Raw genomic sequence first — 22,477 nt, forward strand, 5'->3', positions numbered from 1 at the left:
AACTGTCTCCCAGTAGAGTTGTACCAGTATTTGAGGACCAAGCATTAAACATCATCTCACTGACAAAGAATTCCAGCTGACGCCTCGTCTGGAAAAGTCTGAGAGCATCACTGAGTTTAGGATGAGCCTGGACAACCTAAAACTAGGATGCTTAAAGTGAAAGTCACTTTTGGAAATTTTTTTCAAATTATTACAGTTTTTTTACCTAAGCCAGTGTCAGACAGCCAAAGCAGAAGAAATCCTAGTAGTTCCCTTATTAGATTATGCAACTGATTAGGAGTAATGGTAGGAGAAGAAAAAAAATTGTAGCTGTTTTACAGCATTGGAAAGAGTTTAACTGCATTTTAAGGAAAACAGAATTATGTAGTGTGCATTTCTGCTAAGTGGTTTTAGGGTGTTGTACTGCACAGCTGTTTTTATTGCTCTGGATAATGGCTCTTATCCAAAGTAAGATGTCAAAATGGAGTGAGCAATAATTATGTTTGTAGGGCTGACAGCTGTTCATCTCTTCTGACATACCTCATTGCTCTTTTCATCTGACCAATTATATTCATGTCCCAGAAATTACCTGCAGGACATAGTCCATGTCTCTTCCCACTGGAACTGGCAATTGTCATGATTTGTGTGCAGGTGACCCTGCCTCAGCACATTCTACAGAGCTTTAACAGCAGACTGCAAAAGAGAAGCTTTTCATTATTCTTCCTAGCTATATTAGGCCAGGTCGCATGTATTTTCCCCTGAATTATCAAGCTATGGCCATAAGACAAAGAAAGAAACAAGATTCTGCAAAACATTTTGATATTATAATGGAAAAAAAGAAAGTAATAGCAAAACATAATGTTCTTAAATTACTCCTGAACTCTTTATGAAGAAATAGACCACCTTTGAAAGCCACTCTAGTCTGTGTCAGAGTGAGACTAATACCTATTAAAAAGTGAATTAGTTTAACTGAAATAGTGCCAAGAATAATGGCAATGAAAAATACATGAGGGATATCACAGTGCTGAGTGTCCTTTTTCAAACAAGCCCTGTCCTTCAAAGCCTGCTTGTATTCTGATGGGAAGCTCTACTGATCACCTATCTGTGTTAATCAGTGATATCTGCTGGCAAACAAACCATTCCCTACAGCTGTTCTTTCTTTAAACTGTTCACTCCAAAAAAAAAAAAAAAAAAAGTCAAACCAGTGTTGGAAACAAGGCACTACACTTTATTACTAGCATTTTTTACAGCAGCCCAGTCTCAAGGCTACCTTTTCCCCACAATTACATGTATAAGTGGCTGCCATTTTGCACGGGTGTCACTGGTGATGGAGTTTGCCCACTGAATTTACAGCTGATTGATGTGTGAGACAACAAGAATAAACTCCAGATCAGGCTTTAGGTATTGCTAGCCCAGAAATAATATTCTCTCTCCAAATTTCCCATTATGGATACTCTGCTTCCATTTAAAATTACTTTTTGGAGGAAAACACCAATAAAAGCAGTTGATATTCCTGTCTTTATTTTTTTCCCTCAGTATATGCTTTTGTTGCCAACTGTGATGATCTCCTGAAAACCAGGAAAAGACAGAACTCAACAATTCCGTTTTTAGAGTCCTTTCCTAGCAAACCCTTGAAAAACTCCAAAACAATCAAGAAAATTCCCCAAACACCTATTTTCTTAGCTATCCCTGTTGGACTGCAAGCATGAGATGTACTCTTACTTTGGAGAAATCTTGGGGATAATAAAGGAAGTCGTTGTTGTCTGACTTCAGTGTACACAGAGTTTCAGGCATCCTTAACCACACTGGGAACCAGTGCTGATAAGACCTTGGGAGACTTCAGGAAATGGAGAGCCCATGAAGATATGGATGAACTTGCAAGGAAACCTTGAAGATGGCTGGGGATTGGGTAACATGGCCCAGGAGACTTTGTCCTCCAGGGCTGAACTGAACACATCTTAGGCACAGCAGAGGACATGAGTCACTCAAGGTTAAACAGGAATTTTATTGATATCTAATGTCACTTGATATTTTCTTTGAAGTCTGCTTTTTCTCAAGTTTTTTAAACTATCATTTGAGGGATGTCCTGGACAGAAAATAGGGAAGGGACATGGGAGCAAATGGAAATGTACCAGACAAACGCCGTGAGAGGTTACAACATTCCAGACCAGCTGGATTAAAACTTTATCTCAGAGAGTTAGGCTAGGACAAACATTTTCCTTTGTGAAACCTGTGGGTGTTGTTCTGCTATTAGTCATGGTGAACGCTTCAGTGCGGTGAGCTAGAGGAAGTCAAACTGACATCAAAAGTACAGAGAGTGCTGTGGGAAAGAGTTGATTCAGTCCTTGGCTGACAGAATATACCAGAGACAAATAACGAAGGATTAGGCTTCTCCTGACACTTTGATAGCAGAGGAGACATATAGAGCAGGATTCATTTTGCACGGACAGGGGTGTGATCTAGGTCTAATTCCTTTGAAGGCAGTGGCTTATTCAGGTTTAAAACAAGGATGGGATTAATATCAAACCCTGATATTTACCATGGGCCAAATTCTTCTTGCCTGATAATACAAGCCATGCCTTTGTTTTCCGTGCTTGTATAAGCACGAGAAAGAGAAACTGGACTGTTCATGGAATATTAAATAAATGACACAAGGCAAAGCAACTGCTATCTCTGATGTTGAATAATGAATCCTGCTGATTCAAGGAATACTGCTGGAGACTGTTAAAACTTGATGGAAATAAACTAACAAGAGAAGCCCCTCAGATGATTTAAAGCAAGACGGCTGTGTACAAGGTTTAATACAATGCACAGCCATGAATGATGCAGACTTTTTTGCAGTTTGGGTTGTGTAAAGATACCCACTAAGGAGCAAGGTCAGTCTTTACCTGCTCACACAGAAGCTGACTGCCTTCAAAAGAAAATTTTCTTGGGCAAAGCACTGTTTGGTCTTAGTATTTAGCTCACGGATTTAATATTTAAGTCAATATCACTGCGGTCAGGATACGTAAATACTGTGCTCTTAGGAGCACTCAGCAGACCAGTGCTTGAAAAGAAACTGGGTGTGGTTTTGGACATGCTGGCGTATGAATACCAAGGCTGATGTCGCTGTGTTTTGTGGCACAAAAACCATCCCAGAATTTCAACTAAGAATTAGCTGATAAAGTTGATTTCTTACCGGAATTTCAGGCAGTGGAGAGAACATTACTTGTGAGTTTTAAAAAAGAAAACCAAAGACAATCAATTTATAAACTGATCTTCCATCTGGTTAATACTTTTTGAAAGCCAGACAGCTCTAGCAGTTAAATCTATGAAAGGGTTGAAGGAGAAAGGTCACAGGTAATGACAGGATGAGATACTTCATGGAGTTTAACACTTGATCCAGATTTCCATCTGTTTGATAAGAGATATTCATCCCGGCCCTGATGGTTTTTTAAGCAGTCTCTTCCAACAATATTATCTGTTAGATATCAGAACATGAGTGAAACAAAGCGTTTCAGATACCCTAGGGAATCACTTACGGCTCTTTCCTGATACCAGTTTTGAATATTTTGGTTTCCCTTCAAGGATGAAATCAGCTCTTACTGCACAAGTTCTGCCACTCAGACAGTTAGCATTGGTCAGATTGTTTCAAACTGAAAAGAAAATGAAATTTTCTGTTCTTAAAGTAAAATAGGGCACAACCAAGCTCCATTGTTCAAGCTATTTTCTTCTTGTTTAGATAGTGTGGTGCTGAAAGCAATTTAAGCCATGTCTGTAGACAGCACTGTGAACTCACTAGTTGTTGATATAAAGATGATATCTCACAGCTGACACTGTACAGTAACTGTGTGTAACCTATATTAAATTCTAAGTAAAAACAAGAACAAGTTCAAATTACTTCTTCATGGTGTCATCTTCATGAATATTCAAATCCATTTGTTATAGTCATCGTGATTAATTGTTGTATGAATACAAGCCTAACCTATTTTTCCAACAAATACACTGTATAGTATCATAACTTTTTCCAGGCATTCTGGTCTTCTTTCTTACCTTCTGACATGTTCTTATCTAGTATTTTACACAAAGAGTATAAAAAAAGACAAAGACTCTAAATCATGCCAATTAATATTTTTTAAGCAGAAAAATGTTAATTATAAAAATAAAACACTGTGGCTAAATACCTCACAAGATGATGTTAAAAAAAAACAAGTATTGGAGAACAATGTCTGGAGACAAGCAACACAAATCTAGAGAACCAGAACAGTTTTATCAAGTGCTAATTTTTTTAAAAAGTATGTGTGTTTCTATGTTAAAAATTTCAGTTCTCGGCGGAATTAAAAAACCCCCAAACATGACCCTCACACTTTTTATATTTCCCTAGCAAGTAGTAAAGTGGTGAACAGCTGCATTTCTGAGAAACTCAGACTTTTAGGTGTGCAAATGCCTTTCTTAGGTTGATACATGTCTGGTGGCACCCAGAAGGGAAGATGTGGCTATGTAGAGATATTTAAGATTCAGAACACGCCTGCAGCATGTGGCAGCCTGTGGCAGCCTCAGTTCAACTGGAAAACTGAAATGGAAGAGTCATTGCCACTCAGAGCTGCAAAATCCCTCCTCTGGGAGATGTCAGCTCCTGCTGACCTCAGTATTCAATAAAAACTCTTTGCTGGATCACAGGACATCACTGATCTGCAGGACTTGTGAGGTGGTAGCTCAGGAGCCAGTCCAGTCAGAGCTCTCAGGAACACAGCAATACCACTGCATTTGGAAGGGATGATCCAGACATTTCTGGAAAAATGCATCCTAAACCATACACTGTCAATGTGCACATTTTAAAAATTATTACAATGATAAAAAAACCAGGATGTCCTACCTTTACCTATGACCTGACTTCCACTAAGAACAAGCGTAACTGTATTTTGCCTGTGTGTTTAATACCATCCTCTCCCTTGAACAAAAAATCCAGCATAATTTGCAAAGTATTCATTTTTCAAAGATACTCTGTGTCTGGCAGGAGTAGAAAAGGTTGTCTGAAAATATTTCATTAAAGTTGTCTCTATAATTACCCTGAATGGCTGATACTGATTTTGTAGTCTGTAAATGAAAGCATTTTGCTGAAAGACTGAATTGCCCTTCACAACATGAGAAACATGATTAAAATATCCTGCCAAGGTAGGAGTTTATTGCCCTTGAAGAGAACATTAGCCACCAGGTTCCCTGAGTTAAAATTGTGTGCTACTAAGGCCTTTCTCTTTATTGGAGAAGGAAGGAAATATTTTGTGTCTGTTCCAAAGTCCAGCTCCCTGTTCCTGTCAGAGTGGGATGCTCAGCCCTAAGGAAGGTGCTCTGTTACTCCAGAGACAGAAAGCAGCCTCTGGTCTAATGGACCCACTATGGGTGTCACACATAGAGAAACTTGGCAAGAGAAAAGCTGTTCCATGAGCTTTCCCAGAGCTTAGGATGTATTTAGATGCAAAGTTAGAGCCAGGACTCTTCCACCTCTTAATGATGGTCCAGCTACTCAGAAAACATGAATTAATCTCTATATTTACTTATGTATTGCTATATTTTTTCCATTATTTTCATGTGTACCACATCTCTAAGAATAGTCCTAAAGTCAGCTGTAGTCCTAAAGATTTCTGAGACATATCTTTTAATGTTCACAATTACTGGCATATTTGCTTAGAGCAGGAACAACCAGGAAAATTCGTATTCTTTGTAAGTGGTATATGCACATTTATACAATAGAGAGAATCTAAAGTGACACTGGTCCTCTGAATATATTTATATATATACATACATGAAAATAAATAAATCAGACCAGGTTAATGACATGAGATGAGGAAGATTAAAGGTGAAGTAAAATGAGCTGATGATGACCTGAAAAATACTTTTCACTGAGCAAAAATGGCCCCTATTCAATCAACAGATTCACTCTTCTCTGTTTCTTTGTCTGCAACATGACTTTATTGGCAATACCATCTCTTCACCTGTTGTTACTCTCTTGGAAGAGACAATAGGATTCTGTCATTTTCTTGCAGCATCAACAATATTATTGGCTAATTTTTGATCCAACATGTCTGTAGCAAACCACAAATATAAATACCTGAAGCTGTGGCATTTCAGGCTACATAAATGAAAATAATTCAGTCTAATCCATCAGCCTCAGAGCAGCAGTCATAATATATATGAAATGGCTTACTTCTTTTGAAATGGGGGGTGAGAACCCTTTGCATCATAGTCAAAATTAGGAGCAAGTATCATTTAATTATAGAAAGTAGGGCATGAGAGGACCTTGAAAAGTCATTTAACCCATGCTTCAGGGTCCTGGATATTACCTAAATCACTCCTAAAAATTGCCTCTCTAAACTGTTTAATTATACCTCAGGGTAAAGCCTTCCAAGCAAAATGACATTATTTAAGATATTAGGTGGTTTTTTTCAAGGTTTCTCCTACTAGCTAACATAACTATTCCTTAACTTTACCCATCATTTCATGATCTCTACAGATCAAACAAAGAACAATTAATTTCTTCCTTTCCATAGCAACCCCTTCCTTATTTGAAGGCTGTCACAGCTGTCTCTTCATTTGCCTTTACTCTAGAGCAATCCTCTGTCCTATGGAAGTACTGAAAAGAAGCAGGATCCACTGCAAATAAAAACCGTATGTTTAAAGATCATCAGTGCTTTCTCGGGAGAGGGTTAGTTTCTATTTTTGTTTTTGTTTAAAGGGTAGTATCTGTTGCTCAAAACATTGTTCTAACATTGGTAGACTGACTGCCTAAGGATAAACCTGCCTCCAGCTTTCTTTGGCGCTTAAGACTGCTGAGAAAGCTCCAGGGAGACCACAGTACACACACACATTTATATCACATATCTGAATACTTATGTAGCAACCTGACCATGTGAAACTGAATGGCTGGTACTGGTAGAGGAATTTTTTTTGCTAGTGGAAAGAAAGGACATGTATTACTGATATTCTTCAAACTCTCCCACCTCTAATACTGCACAGACCACAGAGATCTAGGAGGTGGAGACAGAATTGTTCCCCAAAAGAAGCATGGAGGGAGTATGTGCTGATGTGTGCTATAAGCTTGTGCTCTGGCAATGCTCGATGTCACCAGATGGGGATGGGGAAGGCAAGGTTTCTGCTTTGACCTTTGAACCATATGATGGTGATAAGCCCATAGAACAAATCTCATGAAGAAATGAGAGCTGATGACATGTGGTAGACTCTGTAGTTTTAGGTTTATGGTTGAACTTGATGATCCAAAGTGTCTTTGTCAGCCTAAATGATTGCATGATTCTATGACACAGGCCTGCAGGCAAGTCCCTCCCAGGACCTGAGGCTAGAATGGGCTGAAAGTGTGTGCAGAAGGCACAGCACGTAAACCAGTCTCACCCTGTGATCACAGGAGGTGTGCCTTGCACATGACCATGTAACCATGTTCAGTCTGGATTCACAGATGTTAGTTCTGCCCTCCAGATCCTGAGTAGATTTTTGTATCTATGTTCTTGAAACTATACCTGTACTGCTATCACAGAATTAGTGAGTTTGGAAAGGACTTCTGGAGATCATACTGTCAGATCTTCCTCAAAGCAGGATCACCTGCAAGTTGCTTAGGGTCTTGTCCAGTCAGATTTTTAATATTCTCAAGAATGAAGACATCACAAAATCTCTAAGAAACCTCAAACAGTGCTCATTCACATTTAGAGTAAAAAAAGGTATTTAAGTGGAATATACTACATTTCAGTTCATGCACATTCACTGTCCTCCTGTCTCTGGGCACTGTTGAGAAAAGTTTGTCTCTGTCTCCTTATTTTAGAATAATCTGTTTATACATAATTATCAGATTCCCCCCCCCCCCCCCCCCCCCCCCATTCCATCTCCAGCCTGAACAGTCCCAGCTCTCTCAGCCTTTCCTCATTTGGCAGCTCTTCATAGGCCTTCTCTGGACTCCCTCCAGCATGTCCATGTGTCTTCTGTACTGGGTAGTCCAGCACTGGGCCTGGCACTCCAGATGTGTTTCAGTAGGACCAAACAGGGGAAAGATTGCCTTCCTCAACCCAATGAGAACGTTCTGCCTAAGGCAGCACAGGAGGCCGCTGGCCTTCAGCCTGTTGGTTCATGGTCAGTTTGGTGTCCACCAGGTTCCCCAGGGCCTTCTCTGCAGAGCTGCTTTCCATCTGGGCAGCTGCCAGTCTCTTGTGGTGCATGAGGCTTTTCCCACCTAGGTGCAGACAGTGACATTTCCCTTCTGCTGAATGGAGCTGGAAAAGGGGCTGGAGCACAGGTCTGATGAGGAGCAGCTGAGAGAGCTGGGGTCACTCAGCCTGGAGAAAAGGAATCTCGGAGGGACCTTATCACTCTCTACAACTTCCTGAAAGGATGTTGTAGACAGGTGGGGATTGGTCTCTTCTTAGGTAGTAAGTAGAAGGACAACAGGAAATGGCTTCAAGTTCTTCCAGGGGAGGTTTAGATTGATTATTGGTAAACATTTCTTTACTGAAAGGGTGATCAAGCATTGGAACAGTTTGCACAGGGAAGTGTTGGAGTCAGCATCCCTGGGACTCTTGAAAAGGCTTGTGGATGTGGCACTTGTGGTCATGGTTTAATGGTGAAAACAGTGGTGCTGGGTTAACAGCTGGACTCTGTCTTAGAGATCTTTTCCAGCCTTAAGGATTCTGTGATTCTTTGACTCCATGATGGTCCTGTCAGTCCATTTCTGCAGCCCACCGAGGTCCCTCTGAGTGGCAGCACAGTCATTTGGTGTATCAGTCACTCCTCCCACTTTAGTGTTGTCTGCACATAAGATTATTAAACTCTAGTGAGTTTGGTGGGAGTCAGTGAGCCCCACAAGACACTTTTTTAAAACTACTGAGTGATTTAAGAAGTCCCTTGGCTTGTGGAGTGTTGAAATTCTCCCTCAGTACCTTGCTATATTTTTAAGCTCCTAGATGACTTTGAAAAATGGACTTTAGGCCAGATATCTATCCTGGGAATCATTTCTGTGACCACCTATCCTTCTGTGCTTTGGAGACCACAGGTTTCACACAAAGTCTGTAAGAAAATCTGAGGTTTTTTCTGTCTATGTATGTGCTTATGGTTTGCATTTTTAATTCTTTCCTTATTTGTAGGATGCTCTAGCATTTTCTTCTTCCTTTGTCTGAGATTCCTTGAATTGTCATTCTGTAGTAAAGGGCACTAATCTTTGACCAAACACCTTTCACATTCTCTTAAAATCTGAAGCTGCTGAATCCATATTGCTGTTAGCCACAATATGAGAGTTTGATTTTCAGATTATAGTTTAATGATTGTAATTAGAAAAAAAACATCTCTTAATTAATGGTGTGCATATTTTCCATTTTTAAATTGCACCTATAAACCATCTTCAGATATACACAAACTTTAGGGACAGACTAAATATTATTTTGACTTGCAAATGTAATTACTGAACCTGAGAGCAAGTTACAAAAAAGGGAATAAAGCATGAAATTTCACAACATTGCTTTTGCTGAGTATTTGCATCATATAATAAAAATATATGTAAATCTATGAATCTGGTTTGAACCTTTAGAAATTTAAATATGGAATCTTACTAGATATATATGTTGCTTTTAGATTAAAAAAAAAAAAGACTCTGTCAAGTCAAATTACAGAAGCTTTGCATTGCAGAAGAAAACCAGAAGTGACCTCAAATCCTCTTCCTTCTTGTACACCATCAGAAGTGCTTTTTAATAAATGCACTTGGATAGAACATTTGTAAACTCAGTGTGGAAGTTAGCACGTTCTGGTGTCATGGAAAGCAATCTGGCCAGCAAAGTTCTGTTAACTGCTTGAAGAGGAAAGGAGCAACTACCTTAACAATCTTTGCACAAAGTCTAAGGGACACTGAACAACTTAAACTTATACCAATCTTTGTGCATATGAGTTTTTCTTAAAATAATTGACATGTTAAGGTGCATTCTTTTACACTCCTTCTCCAAAGTCACATTACCTCAGGGAGTTCTGTACTTAAAGCTTTTAGATTTTATTGTTTTGATTGTTGATGAGATTTGAAGTAACTGAATGATTGTGTTAGATAATCTACTGTGCAGTGTTAGCAAAGAAGAGTGACTGTCATCAGAAAATGTACCCTAAGAATAACCAGACACAAGTACATTTTTTCAGGAAAGAAAGTAATAAGTCATTAAAAAAATAATTTCTAAGCATGAAGAGTTATTGAGGTTATAAGAAGATTAATGGAGGCCCCACCATCCTGTGCCATCCCATAGAAAACGGGAACACTTCATGTGTACTCCTGGTATTTCTTACAGTCTCTCATGTGACTAATGAAACACAGCAAACAAAAGCAATCACATTGGCTCAAATTAAATATATATAATAAATTCCTCTCTTCCAATTGGTGTCAACAAACTGCTATTACTCTCACGATTGCAGAGAACATGTAAATTGTCATAGCATCAATCAGAGTGACATTTGACTACATTTTGGAGGTCAAAAAGTTACAGCAACTTGTAAAACTTGTACAATCCTTGGGCAAGGTTCATATGACTTAAGTTCTGCCTAAGTCTCAAAAAAGAATTTTCACTGGCTTCTCTCAAGGACCTTAAGATCTTCGAGGAATCTACCATAAATCTTTCTGATCATTTTGAGGTATACTACACCCTTAATGTTTCAAGAATAAGTTACTACAAAGAATCATAGAATCTTTTAGGTTGGAAAAGACCTCTAAGACCATCAAGTCCAACTGTTAACCCAGCACTGCTAAGTCCATCACTAAACCATATCCCTAAGTGTCACATCTACATGACTTTTAAATCCCTCCAGGAATGGTGACACCACCACTCCTGTGCACAACCTGTCCCAGTGCTTGACAATCCTTTTGAGGAAGAAATTTTTCCCATTATCTAATCTAAACTTCTCCTGGGGAAACTTGAGGCCACATCTTCTAATCCTGTCTCTTGTTACCAGGGGGAAGAGACCAACCCCCACCTGGTTACAACCTCCTTTCAGGGAGTTGTAGAGAGCGATAAGGTCCCCCCTGAACCTCCTTTTCTCCAGGCTGAACACCCCCAGCTCCCTCAGCTGCTCCTCATAAGACTTGTGTTCCAGAAACTTCCCCAGATCCATTGCCCTTCTCTGGACACACTCCAGCCCCTCAATGTCTTTCTTGCAGTGAGGGGCCTAAAACTGGACACAGGATTTGAGGTGTGGCCTCACCAGTGCTGAGTACAGGGGGACAATCCCTGCCCTGGTCCTGCTGGCCACACTACTGCTGATACAGCCCAGATGCCACTGACCTCTTTGACCTCCTGAGCAAACACTGACTCATATTCAGGCACCTGTTGACCAGCATTCCCAGGTCCTCTTACTCTTATATGGCACCTACTTTTACATCCTCTCCATACAGGTGGATGTTAGAATCACTGATGATCAGGCTGAAGTAGAATAGAATAGAATAGAATAGAATAGAATAGAATAGAATAGAATAATTTCAGTTTAATGGGATCTACAACAGCTTTCTAGTCCAACTGCCTGACCACTTCAGGGGTGATCAAAAGTTAAAGCCCATTATTAAGGATATTGTTCAAATGCCTCTGAAGATACTGAAAAATTTGGGGCATTGACCACTTCTCTAGGAAGCCTGTTCCAGAGTTTGAGCATCCTCTGGGTAGCAAAATGCATCCTAATGTCCATTCTCTGACTTCCCTGATTCAGCTTTGAACCATTCCCACATGTCCTGTCAGTGGGTCCCAGGGAGGAGAGCTCAGCACATCTCTCTCCCCTTTTCCTCCTCAGGAAGCTGTTAGAGAGCAACGAGGTCACACCTCAGCCTCCTCTTCTCCAAACTAGACAAAACCAGAGTTCTTAACTTCTCCTTATAGGACATACCTTCCAACTCTAAAGAGAATCATGTGGAACCAGGTATTTAAAGAAAGAATAAAGTTAAATGCATGCATTCCCACTAAATTCAATGTATTCATATTTCAACAAAAAATGTGCATGGCTGAAAGAAGCCAATGCAGTATTCCTCTTTTGTTGCATCATAGAAGATGTTGGAATGTTTTACACAAAAATCTCAAAGCAATTGAACATATTAGTCAGAGATTACAGCAGCTGAGAAAGGCAAATTTTCAAATCAAATGAAGCTCTGAAATGTTTAATGATGTGTGTGGGTGACCACAGACCAATGATTAATTAAGTGATGGAATGTGCATGATCCTTCTTCCCAATCCCTAGCTGAAATTTGTGGTGACTATTAGTCCTTCCTCTAAAAGAACATGAATATCTGCACATTAAATTAGACTCATACTGAGCACATGTGGGATGATTTCTATGTCAATTATAACCCTGTCTAGCATGCTTATGAAGCTTATTAATATTAATAAGCATTGGAGTTACTTTCCCATATGACAAGACAATCATAGGATAAAAGAATGTGTATATCTAGACCTTATGCATTATTTGAATAATTTCTGGGAGATCTAAGTAATTTCTTTACCTAAACTAGCTCCAGAATTACATAATCTCTGCTACACGGTGTAATATAACTTAGTTCTTCTGTGCTGACTCATTTTCCTGGTTAATATTATTTCTTCTCTGCATTGTGATGATAGTTATGGATTTATGAATGAGCCTTCTACTGTAGTAGACCTAAAGCAACAGAATAGATAGCACTATCCCTGAACAGCTGCAAGGTAAATGAAGCAGGAGAGCTGGAACAAAGGAGAAATAGTAAAGTGCCTGAAGATTAGATCCATCCAAAGAAATAAACTGATTTTCAAAATTAAGATTCTGACACTGTTGAATTTTTCCATTGCTTTCATTAAAGAAGGATTTCTGCATTTTATTTTTAAGGGAAAGGAAAATAAGGATACAGGAAAATACAAAACTGCAGTGATGATTAAATCAAAATTGAAAAATCGAGGTAAAAAATTGTATTAGTGAACTCAGACATTATTTCATTTATACTGGAGGCTACTGTTATCTAGATTAAAACTAATGCATCATACAAAATTATAACACCAGCATCTGGAAGAAGTACAATTATTTGTTGTGATTGTGGAAAAAAAAATTGGCTGGTGTTAGTTTAGATTTTTTTTACACTGATATGCTTCAGCTGCTTCTCAGACTGCAGCAATGGTTAATTAATGAACTCCGCAGCCGCCTTCTCTCCTCTAGGGCTAACTGCATGAAACCTTGCAGCAGAAGAATGACAAATGAAATAGCAACACTTCTTAAAATAGTTGCTAATAAATACAACTCGTATGATGAGATATTCCTCTGTCAGCCAATGGCTGCCTGGCTTTGCACTTCATCCTGTGTACAGTTCCTGATGTTTTTTGTTCTAGATTAAGCAGCACCACACTGATATCTCTGTCAGCAGACCTGGCTGTTTGGAGAGATAAGCATGACAGAGCTCATTCAGAGAGATTCCAAGAGGAGCTGTATGTCCACATTTGTGTTCTCGTTCAGAAGAAATGTGGATTATGAGCAAAACTTTCCCTAAAGAGAGTACTGAGAAGTCATCTTCATGGTTCACCTAAAAATCCTAATATCTATGGGATTCTTTATATTACATTCTGTGGGCTTTAAATCAAGGAACTAAATGAAGTTGTTGGAAGTCTGTGAGTAAGTCAGGCCTTAATAATATCCCTTAGAAAAATCTTTAGTTTCAAGAAATGCCAGGTACTCAGGATTTTTTGTGCTTGATCGCTTTTGACGAGCCAAGTCTCTTCCATCCCTGGTTGGAATGAGTGAGGCTGCTAACAAAATGCTCAAGATTCACTGCAGCACTAACCAAGTGATTTGCATTCATCTCCCTCCTTGGGCCAGATTGAAACTCTACAGTCCTTTGTGCACTGGAGATAGGTACAAGCTGCACTGCACCAAGAACAGAGCAAGTGACAGAACTTGTCTTTGTAAGAAAGGCAAGATGAAGAAAAAATGGCTCATAAGCCATGAAGCAAGGTCCTTGAGCATCTCATTTGCAGACACACAACTACTAAAGTTTAATTCAGAAGCCTACGTTGGCTGCCACCATGCTCTTACAGATCCTTACACAGTATGCAAAAAGGCTCTGGAACTACAAAAAAGAGGGAGTATGTCTAAAACCTCGGTTTTCCCTAGCATTTAGAGAATCACTGTGATGTTTTCCCCTATATAACTGGGCTTTTCAGCACTCTGAAAAGGAAGTTCAAGATTCATCATATCAGAGTGGAGATCAGACTGTACAGTCTGCTGGCTGGGACCTGTGCTCAAGGGAGTGATTTAACAACCTTATATAAAACACTATAATATTGACCAAGGACACCTCCAGTGATGAATTCCATAATCAGTTGGTTACAGAGCCAGGTTTATTATTTTTTTAATTTTTCTTTTTTCACATTGAATCTTAAACTTTTATCTTCACAGAAGAACAGTTGTGCTAGGAATGGGGGGACGATTTGCTTTGGAAACTCTCTGGTGAGGTAAGAGAGACAGATTTCAATCCCCTCTGGGGAAAAAGGCATTCAAACCTTGGTCTACCACATCCCAGGGACATTTTCATTACCACATTTTTTTACACAGAGGAAGAGCACAACAACCTTCTCTACTGACTTTGACACCAGACAGGTGGTGTGTGTGTAGTACAGCTGCAAAATGTGTTCCAAGTAGAACAGTGTCCTGTTACCCAGGATGCTGGGTAGGGTGGGCTGCTGGTAACTTTAACATAGAGTTATTGAGGTACTTCATGGGATGCACAGAAACAGAAGCACAGTTAAGGGCAAGAAGGCTACACTTAGAGAAATGTGATCGTAATAGTCTGTGATAATCACAGACTCATTGAATGCAAGGTTGGAAGGCACCTCCAGGATCATCTGGTCCAGCCTTTCTTGGCAAAAACACAGTCTAGACAAGATGGCCCAGCACTCTGTCCAGATGAATCCTAAAAGTGTCCAATGTCAGGGAATCCACCACATCCCTGGGGAGATTATTCTCATTGCAAAAATTTTTCATCTTATGTCCAATCTGAATCTCCCCAAGAGTTACTTGTACCCATTACCCCTCACATTTTCCATATGACTCCTTGTAAAAAAGGAGTCTGATCTTTGTTGCCATCCTTTTAATACCAGAGGGTGAAAATGTCTCCTCTAAGCCTTCTTTTCTCAAGGCTAAACAAGCCCACTTCTGTCAGCCTTTCCCCACATGCCAGGCTTTCCCCTTCTTTGCTCATCTTTGTGGCCTCTCTTTGGACTCTGTCCAGCCAGTCCACACCCTTTTTGCATAGCAGGGACCAAACCTGAACACAGTATTCCAGGCCAGGCAAGTGCTGAGTAAATTGAGATAGCAAATTCTTGATCTCTGCTGGGGATGCCCTGGTTGATGCAGCCCAGCCTCCTGCTGGCTTTCTCTGCCCCAGCTGCAACTAGTCACTCATACTGAACTTCTTGTCCACCAGGACCCCAAGATCCCTTTCCATAAAGCTGCTTCACTGGCAGGCAGATCCAAGCCTGCACTGAAATTCTGGATTATGTTTTCCCAGATGCAATACCTTACACTTGTTCTTGTTGAACTTTACTGGATTCTTTCTAGCCCACTCTTACAGACAATCCAGATCTTCCTGCAGGGTGGCTTCTCCTTTCCTTCCTCAGTTTGGGACCATGGACAAACTTTGTAAGGGTATGCTTGATTCCATCTTCCAGATCACTTACAAAGATATTAAGCAGTGTGAGCCCAAAATCAATCCCTTGGGGACCCTACTTGTGACAGGTTGCCACTTTGAAAAGGAGACATTTTCCACCACACAGTGGGTGCTGCCTTTCAGTCCATTCCCCACCCACGGCACTGCCCACTTGCCTGGACCCATAACACGTCATGTTAACATGATGTTAACAAAGTGCCTGCAGGAACAGAGGGCCAGGCAGGAGCTGAGTAAGGATTTTCAGATTTGGAGTTTCCATCAACACAAGCACTAATTAAAAAGTATAATTTCTGTTTACTAAATTTCAATTTTTATGTGAAACACTCTAGTTTATCTCATGCATAGCCAGATATTCTGGAAATAAGGAAAAGGTAAGGAGACGCTGTTCTACCCTCCACCTTCTCTGCCTCCTGAAAAAAGAAGAATCCCTTGAACAGTTCTAGTTTTGCCTCCTTCTCTTCCCTGTTCCAATGATGTCATCGACCGTGTTGAGAAGTGCATTAAGAAGCTGAACTGGAGATGTTTATCCCCTTCATTCTTCTGTACAGGCTAATAAGGATCATTCAAACATGATCTGCTGTGAGCTGTAAGTGCAGTGCTCTCGTATGTGATTATTTTGCATTAGATGTTGCTGTTTTGGAGCATATGCCTCTTTCTAGGCCATGAAAAACAACAAACAAGCAAAAAACAAACCCTTGAAAACAACCCAGAAGTGTTCTGACAGCAGAAAAAATGTCACATTAAATCTAGCAAAGTAAGTTTTACTGAGAACAAGCACACTGACTGTTGTAAGCTGAAACTCACTGATGAAAGCAGGTTTCATTCATAGTTTTGCCTGAGTTCCTACATATTGGAGGCAATTAATCATCAAATTGTAAATATACTTAGTGCATTTGCCCTACTTAGCACAACAATGATGCAGCTGCTTCAGAGAAAAGTGTATCCAATGTTAATCTAATTATGCTGTGACCCACTGATACTGGTCAGGTGATATTACAGGATATAAAAGGAAAGCAGTTCATAATCCAGTCTAAAATCACACACTCAAGTTATAAGTTGCCCACAAAAGACTATGGCACAAAAACACATAGCAAATAATGCTGCAAAATCAAACATGAGGATAAAGGTGGAATGCTTTGATTCTGCTTCTCAAATGGTAGCTAACTTTGGAATGTCCTTATATTTTACAGATTGAATAGATTTTCCACAAGCATTTATCAGAAATTTCGAAGACATGGGTGTGTTTTGCATGTACTCAATACTGATATCTATGATCAGATTTTGGAAAACATGTAGCTGAAATACACACGCAAAAACTGTCAGTTTCCATTGTAAAATTACACAGATTTATCTCTGTAGGGCTCCTTGTGACTTCATGAACCCTGCCTTTCCCTCTATTAATAACCCTGTGAGAGGATTTGGGGAAAAAATAAGCAGGGAAAAAATTAATTCACAGAACTGCCTAGGCTTGGAAAGACAGAGGGAAAAGAATGATTTTTACCCAGTCTTAGTACTACCAACTTCAAGGTTATTTCTAAATGTATTTTTAGAGTTTTATTTAATACGCAAAATTTAGGACTTGGCTCTTCAAGGTATCCCTTATATATGTGATTTAGTAACGAGAGTAGTCTAACTGACTCTGGTGGAATTTGCTCATGTGAATGAAAAGTGCAAAGGCAGAGGATTAAAATCCAGAGTATGTGTGTAGCTTGCATAATTTCAAGCCTGTCAAAATTCATATCTATATTATCATCTGCCTATGTTACATAACATGAAGGAGCTCTGAGTTGTTTGTTCTTCCCCATATTTCTGAAACACATATGTGGTCTTTGAAATTTTGGATTGCATACATTATTACCCAGGAAAAAGTAAGAATGAATGCAATACAAATAAAACTTTGATTTTGGGGAATGTCAGAGACAAACAGTACCCCCAGCATGGTATCTGGTCAGGCACACAAATCCATGCGCTGCACTTGTTTACCAATAAGATCTTTTATTTCTCATTTGCTTCCTGACCCAATCGGAAGTCAGTAGTGGTGCAGCCTTTAGCTAAGTCATGGTATCAGTCCCTTTTTCATGGTTTCTCTCAAGCTGAGCCACAGCACATTCCTCAGCATTTCAGGTTGGGGTCAGTTGGGTCAAGAGTGGTCATATCCCCCCAGAAACACTCAACATTTGCCATGATTGAAATTAGTGAGTCTATGGGGTTTTTTTTGGTTCTTGTTACTTTAAGAAAATCTAGTTTCAAACCTTTCTCCTTCACCTTTTTCTAGGATGCTTGTCCAAATTAATTTTGAGATGCAAGGGAAGAAAAATCAAGTGACATCTTAAGTGTTACTGCAAGAAAAAGAAGATGAACAGAGAGCACTATTTGTATTCATGGTAATGCATGAAAACTACAACAAATAGTGAACCAGGCGGTAGTACTGCATGCTTGTGTGCAGCAATACTAATGGTTTGAACTGCTTGTGAACAAACTTATCAATGAAAACAAAGCTTAATTAAGAGGTTAGGGGGAAACACATGGAAGCAATTGATTTTCCTCTTGTGTAACTGTTGCAACTTCATGAGTTTAGATAAATGTACGGCTGACGTATACCTGCGTGACTGAGAAGAGGATCATGACCATTTTGTCCATGGATGCTTCTGGGTACAGTACTAAACTGATTCCAGGGCAGACATTTTTTTCTGTTCAGAATTGATTCAGTATTTTCCCTGTATGAAATCCTGATTTCAAAAAAATCCATGGAAAACCCGTTATTTGTACCATGACCAGAGTTTTACCATTTGCTTTTTCTTTCATTGCATACTTTAATTCCTGGTTTTAGTCCAGTGTAAGCATCTGTCTGCATCCTGAGGCAGAGCAAGATGCTCACAGATATTGCTACATAATCAAATAGTTCATTTAGTCTTGTAAGGCTTCTTTGAAAGGAAGATGCTGTATGTTACCTGAGAAAATAAGCCTTGTGATAAAAGAGAGTGTTTTGCTTGCAGGAGGAAGAGGGCTTTGTTGGCCCAAAGATTTCCTACATAATCTTGATGACACAGTCATTTAAATTCCCCGTGTTCACCTGTGAAGCAATAGCTATATATCCTTCAGCCGCAAAAGCCCTCATTCACTAACGCGAGAGAGAGCTCAGCAATCCTTTGCAAAAAGTAAGAAAATGGTGCAACAATAGAAAGTGCCAAAGTAGGAGTGTGCCTCACCCGGGCACCAGATTCGGCTCCCCGGAGCCCCGGCGCAGAGCCCCGGCCCGCCCTGCAAGGGGGACGCGGGAGGGTGCGAGGCCGTGGGGTCGGGGCCGTGGGGTCGGGGCCGTGGGGTTGAGGCCGTGGGGTGCGAGGCCGTGGGGTTGAGGCCGTGGGGTTGGGGCCGTGGGGTGGAGGCCGTGGGGTCGGGGCCGCGGGGTCGGGGCCGTGGGGTTGGGGCCGTGGGGTGCGAGGCCGTGGGGTCGGGGCCGTGGGGTTGGGGCCGTGGGGTCGGGGCCGTGGGGTTGAGGCCGTGGAGGGGCGCGGGGCCGCGGGCGGGCTCGGTCCCTGCGGGGCCGCTGGAGGGAGCCCCCGGGCCGCCTTCAGCACCGCGCGGGCGGACAGCGCTCGGAGGCCGCGCTCCGCGCCCCGCGCATCCCCCCGCGCTGCCCTCCGCGCCCGAGCCAGAGGCTTTCCGACCCCTCCAAGCTCCCCTGGCACCGGGGTGGGAGCCAGCCCCGGGGCGGGGAAGGATCCGGCCTCTCCCGTAGGGACTGGAGGCAAAGGGCCGAAGCGGCGGGCGGTGTAAAGTGGTCCCTGGGCAGGCGGGAGCCGGTGTTAATCATCACCGACGTGTGACCAGCTGCGCGGATCCTGTTAAGGAGATTTATATATGTAGTTCATGAAGGCAATCATCTGGCTGGTAATCTCTCATTGTGCACCGCTCCAAGGCAGTTCGTTCACACAACTGGCTGCAAAATGAAGATATTACTATCTCTCCTGGGAAATGTCTGTGGGAAATGTGTGTGTGTATGTGTAGCAGCTAAACAGCTGGGATACTGGTGCGTAATGAGATAGCAGAGCATTACTCATAGCTCCAGGAGAGGACATGGAAGTAAATTAAGAAATCAGCGTAACTCACACAGCTTTTGACCCACCACTAATAGCACCAGCAGTGCATGGGAGTAGGACATGGTGTGGCTGCAGTTCATTCATCAGCACATCACCAAGGGCTGGGCAACACCTCTGCCACAGCTCAATTGTCTCACATCCACAGGGCTCAGCCAGGCACAACACACCGGGGCAGCTTTTCCCAAAACAGGGTGAGCCCAATCACGGGGACATGAGGTCAGGCAGCCCACAGCTAACAAGTGCATGTAGTAAGGGGGTGGGGCAGGGGTTTCAGGAGGACCAGAGTCTAAGACAGGTAGATGTGCCCCAAGAATCACAGGCATCAAAACTTCCAGGTGCAAGATCAGTCACTTTCGAGCTGCACATCCCAGCACTCACATGCCACTGACAACTAATTCCTCTGCACCCTCCCTCCTTTCAGGGTTATCTGACAGTACCTCCACCCTTTTCTCCCAGAGTCCATGGAGCAAGCCAAATGGAGATGATAATCTGCTATGAAATATTGGTAGCACTGAGCTGTAACAGTCTGGGAAGTGAAGGGAAAAGGGAGCAGCAAGAATCTCTGGGATCAAGTTGTCCTAGTTACCTACTGTTTTCCTGCCTTGCAGGGATACGGGGAGTTTGTTGCATTCTCACTTTTCTGTGGAAGAAGTCATCTGAGTATGAAGTCAGGTGAGACCTGGTTTTAACCCCTAAGGCCCATCCTGACCAGTGCCTCTCAGCAGTCTGCACCAGACAACACTCCGCCATGTAACCAGCACTCTGTCCTAAACATCGCTCATAAGGATTCAGCAAAACAGTGTTTGCCCTGTGACCACCAGCAGAAAAGGGTTCTTAGCGTCCTCTAAGACAGCCTAGGATCTCACATCAAATCTCCTGGGGGAGCTTTGCTCTGGTTTCACTGAGGTTTCACTGGTTTCTCCTTGCAAAAGAGCAGCATGCTTTGTTCCTGTTTTCCCATAACTCAGATCAAGCTGCCCCTCACATTTTAAAAGCACCTGTTCCCCCAGCAGATTCAGAGTTAAAAGGCATGAGCAAGTAAAATGGGAGCACTGGGAGAGTTTGGCCAAGACAGAGTCATCTCAAGCCCCAAACCACTGCTAAAAGTCAGGGAGGGGAATAATAAATGACCCATCCTCCCCACTTCCCCTAGGAACTTCTCTCCCCAGCACTCTTTCAAGGGACAGCAATGTAGTGAATATACAAGCAGAGGGGACAGAGTGGTTAGAAAGTGTCCCAACTCCCAGCTTGAGGTGAAACACTGGGATGGGCAATGGGAGACTGAAGAGGAGGAGGCAAGAAGGTTGATTTTTGCCCATGATCTCCTCTCTAGGTAATGAACTTCTGAGCACCTGATTAAAAGGGAAGGGATCTTTTGGGACACCCCACACCTCCTCTCACTCAGGGAGATGGAGAAAGAGGACTGTTCCCACCCTCTCCTCACTACGGTACCTGGTTGAGGGAAGTCACGGCGAACCTGGGGATAACCAGCTGCATGACAAGCTGCAGGACAGAGGTGACCAGTCCAGCCAGGATGGCCCAGGTGAGTGGCAGCGGAAGCATGCTGTAGGTCGCAAAAAGCGTGAAAAGCACATAGCCAATGCCATCCCCAAGGAGGCCACAGCCCAGTCCTGCCGCCAGAATCTGTGTGGCCATGGCCACCCAAGTGACAACACCGCTGTACTGCAGGTAGGTATACGAGGTCGTGTCCTTCCTGACCACCACTAAGGCACAGATCACCACCTCGATGCCAGTGAAGAAGCCCAAGAGGATGCCCTTAATGGGGTCCATGGGAGCAGAGGCCAGGGTCAAGTGGAGGAATAGTAGGGTCAGCTTGGTCAGCACATCCAGGATGTTCATGACCACCTCAGATTTGCGCCGTTGACCCAAGAAGTAGCGCTGGTAAAGGCGCTCCAAGTCCCGAGACTTGAATGAGTTGCGAAGAGTGGGGAAGATCACCCCGCGATACGTATAGCCCCAGTTGAGGAAGAAGTCGGAGTTGCTGGGGGCACAGTCCAGGGGCAGAAAGCCCAAGTCTCCGCTGCTGCTTGTGCCCTCCGGGAAGACTTTGGTGCCTCCGTTGTTGTGGCGCTCGCTGCCCAAACTCCGTCCGGCCGACTGCCGCCGGAGGTGGTGGTGGTGGTGCGGCGGGTGCGGGTGGTGGTTGGGGCAGCAGGTCTCGTCGGAGCTGAAGCCCTTGCCCCCGCCGCTGCTGCTGCCGCCGCTGCTGCTGCTGTGTTCTTGGATGAAGCGCTGCTCGGTGATGTGGCGCACGGCCGTCTGCCACAGCAGGCGCTGGGGTCTGCCGCTGCCGGGGGGAGTCCTGTTGATGGTGTAAAGTTCATCGCTGTCGCTCAGACACCGCACCTCCGAGAGCTCCATGGCGGTGACTGGCGGGGGGCAAAGCACTGGCGCGCGGGGGGGGGGAAGGGGCGGGGGGGCACACACCGTCTTTGGGGAGGGGAGCAGGGGGAGGGATGGAACCGCGGGAGAGGAGGGAGGGTATGTCGGAGGGCGGGTGGCGGCGGCGGGGTGGCGGTGCGGGGATCACATTTATAGGCAGGTCCCCGGGTCTGGCGGTGCGGCTGGCTACGGGGCTGGTTGGCCGCCGGGGTCCGGGGGGCGGCTGCGCCGGCTCAGCGCAGGCTGCCCGAGCCCCGTGCCCGCGGCACCCCGCGGAGCCGCATCCCGCGGAGCCCGGCTGCGGCGCAGCCCCGGCGCCCCT

The 22,477-nt window shown here is 42.9% G+C and overlaps 1 protein-coding gene across 2 annotated transcripts in view; it reads right to left on the reverse strand.

Moving 5' to 3' along the window:
* Window positions 1-22,193, reverse strand: part of ADCY8 (adenylate cyclase 8) — a 121,902-nt gene extending 99,709 nt beyond the window's left edge. For both annotated transcript variants that reach the window (XM_042035911.1, XM_042035910.1), the window contains exon 1: window positions 21,205-22,193. In XM_042035911.1, coding sequence (XP_041891845.1) covers window positions 21,205-22,134 — 930 coding nt within the window. In that variant the 5' untranslated portion in view covers window positions 22,135-22,193. The remainder of the gene's footprint in view (window positions 1-21,204) is intronic.
* Between the last annotated feature and the right edge of the window lie 284 nt (window positions 22,194-22,477).

Source organism: Corvus kubaryi, unplaced genomic scaffold (assembly GCF_017639235.1).
Source record: "Corvus kubaryi isolate FWS band 111438036 unplaced genomic scaffold, C.kubaryi_AGA036_p1.0 37385, whole genome shotgun sequence".
Classification (NCBI taxonomy): domain Eukaryota; kingdom Metazoa; phylum Chordata; class Aves; order Passeriformes; family Corvidae; genus Corvus; species Corvus kubaryi.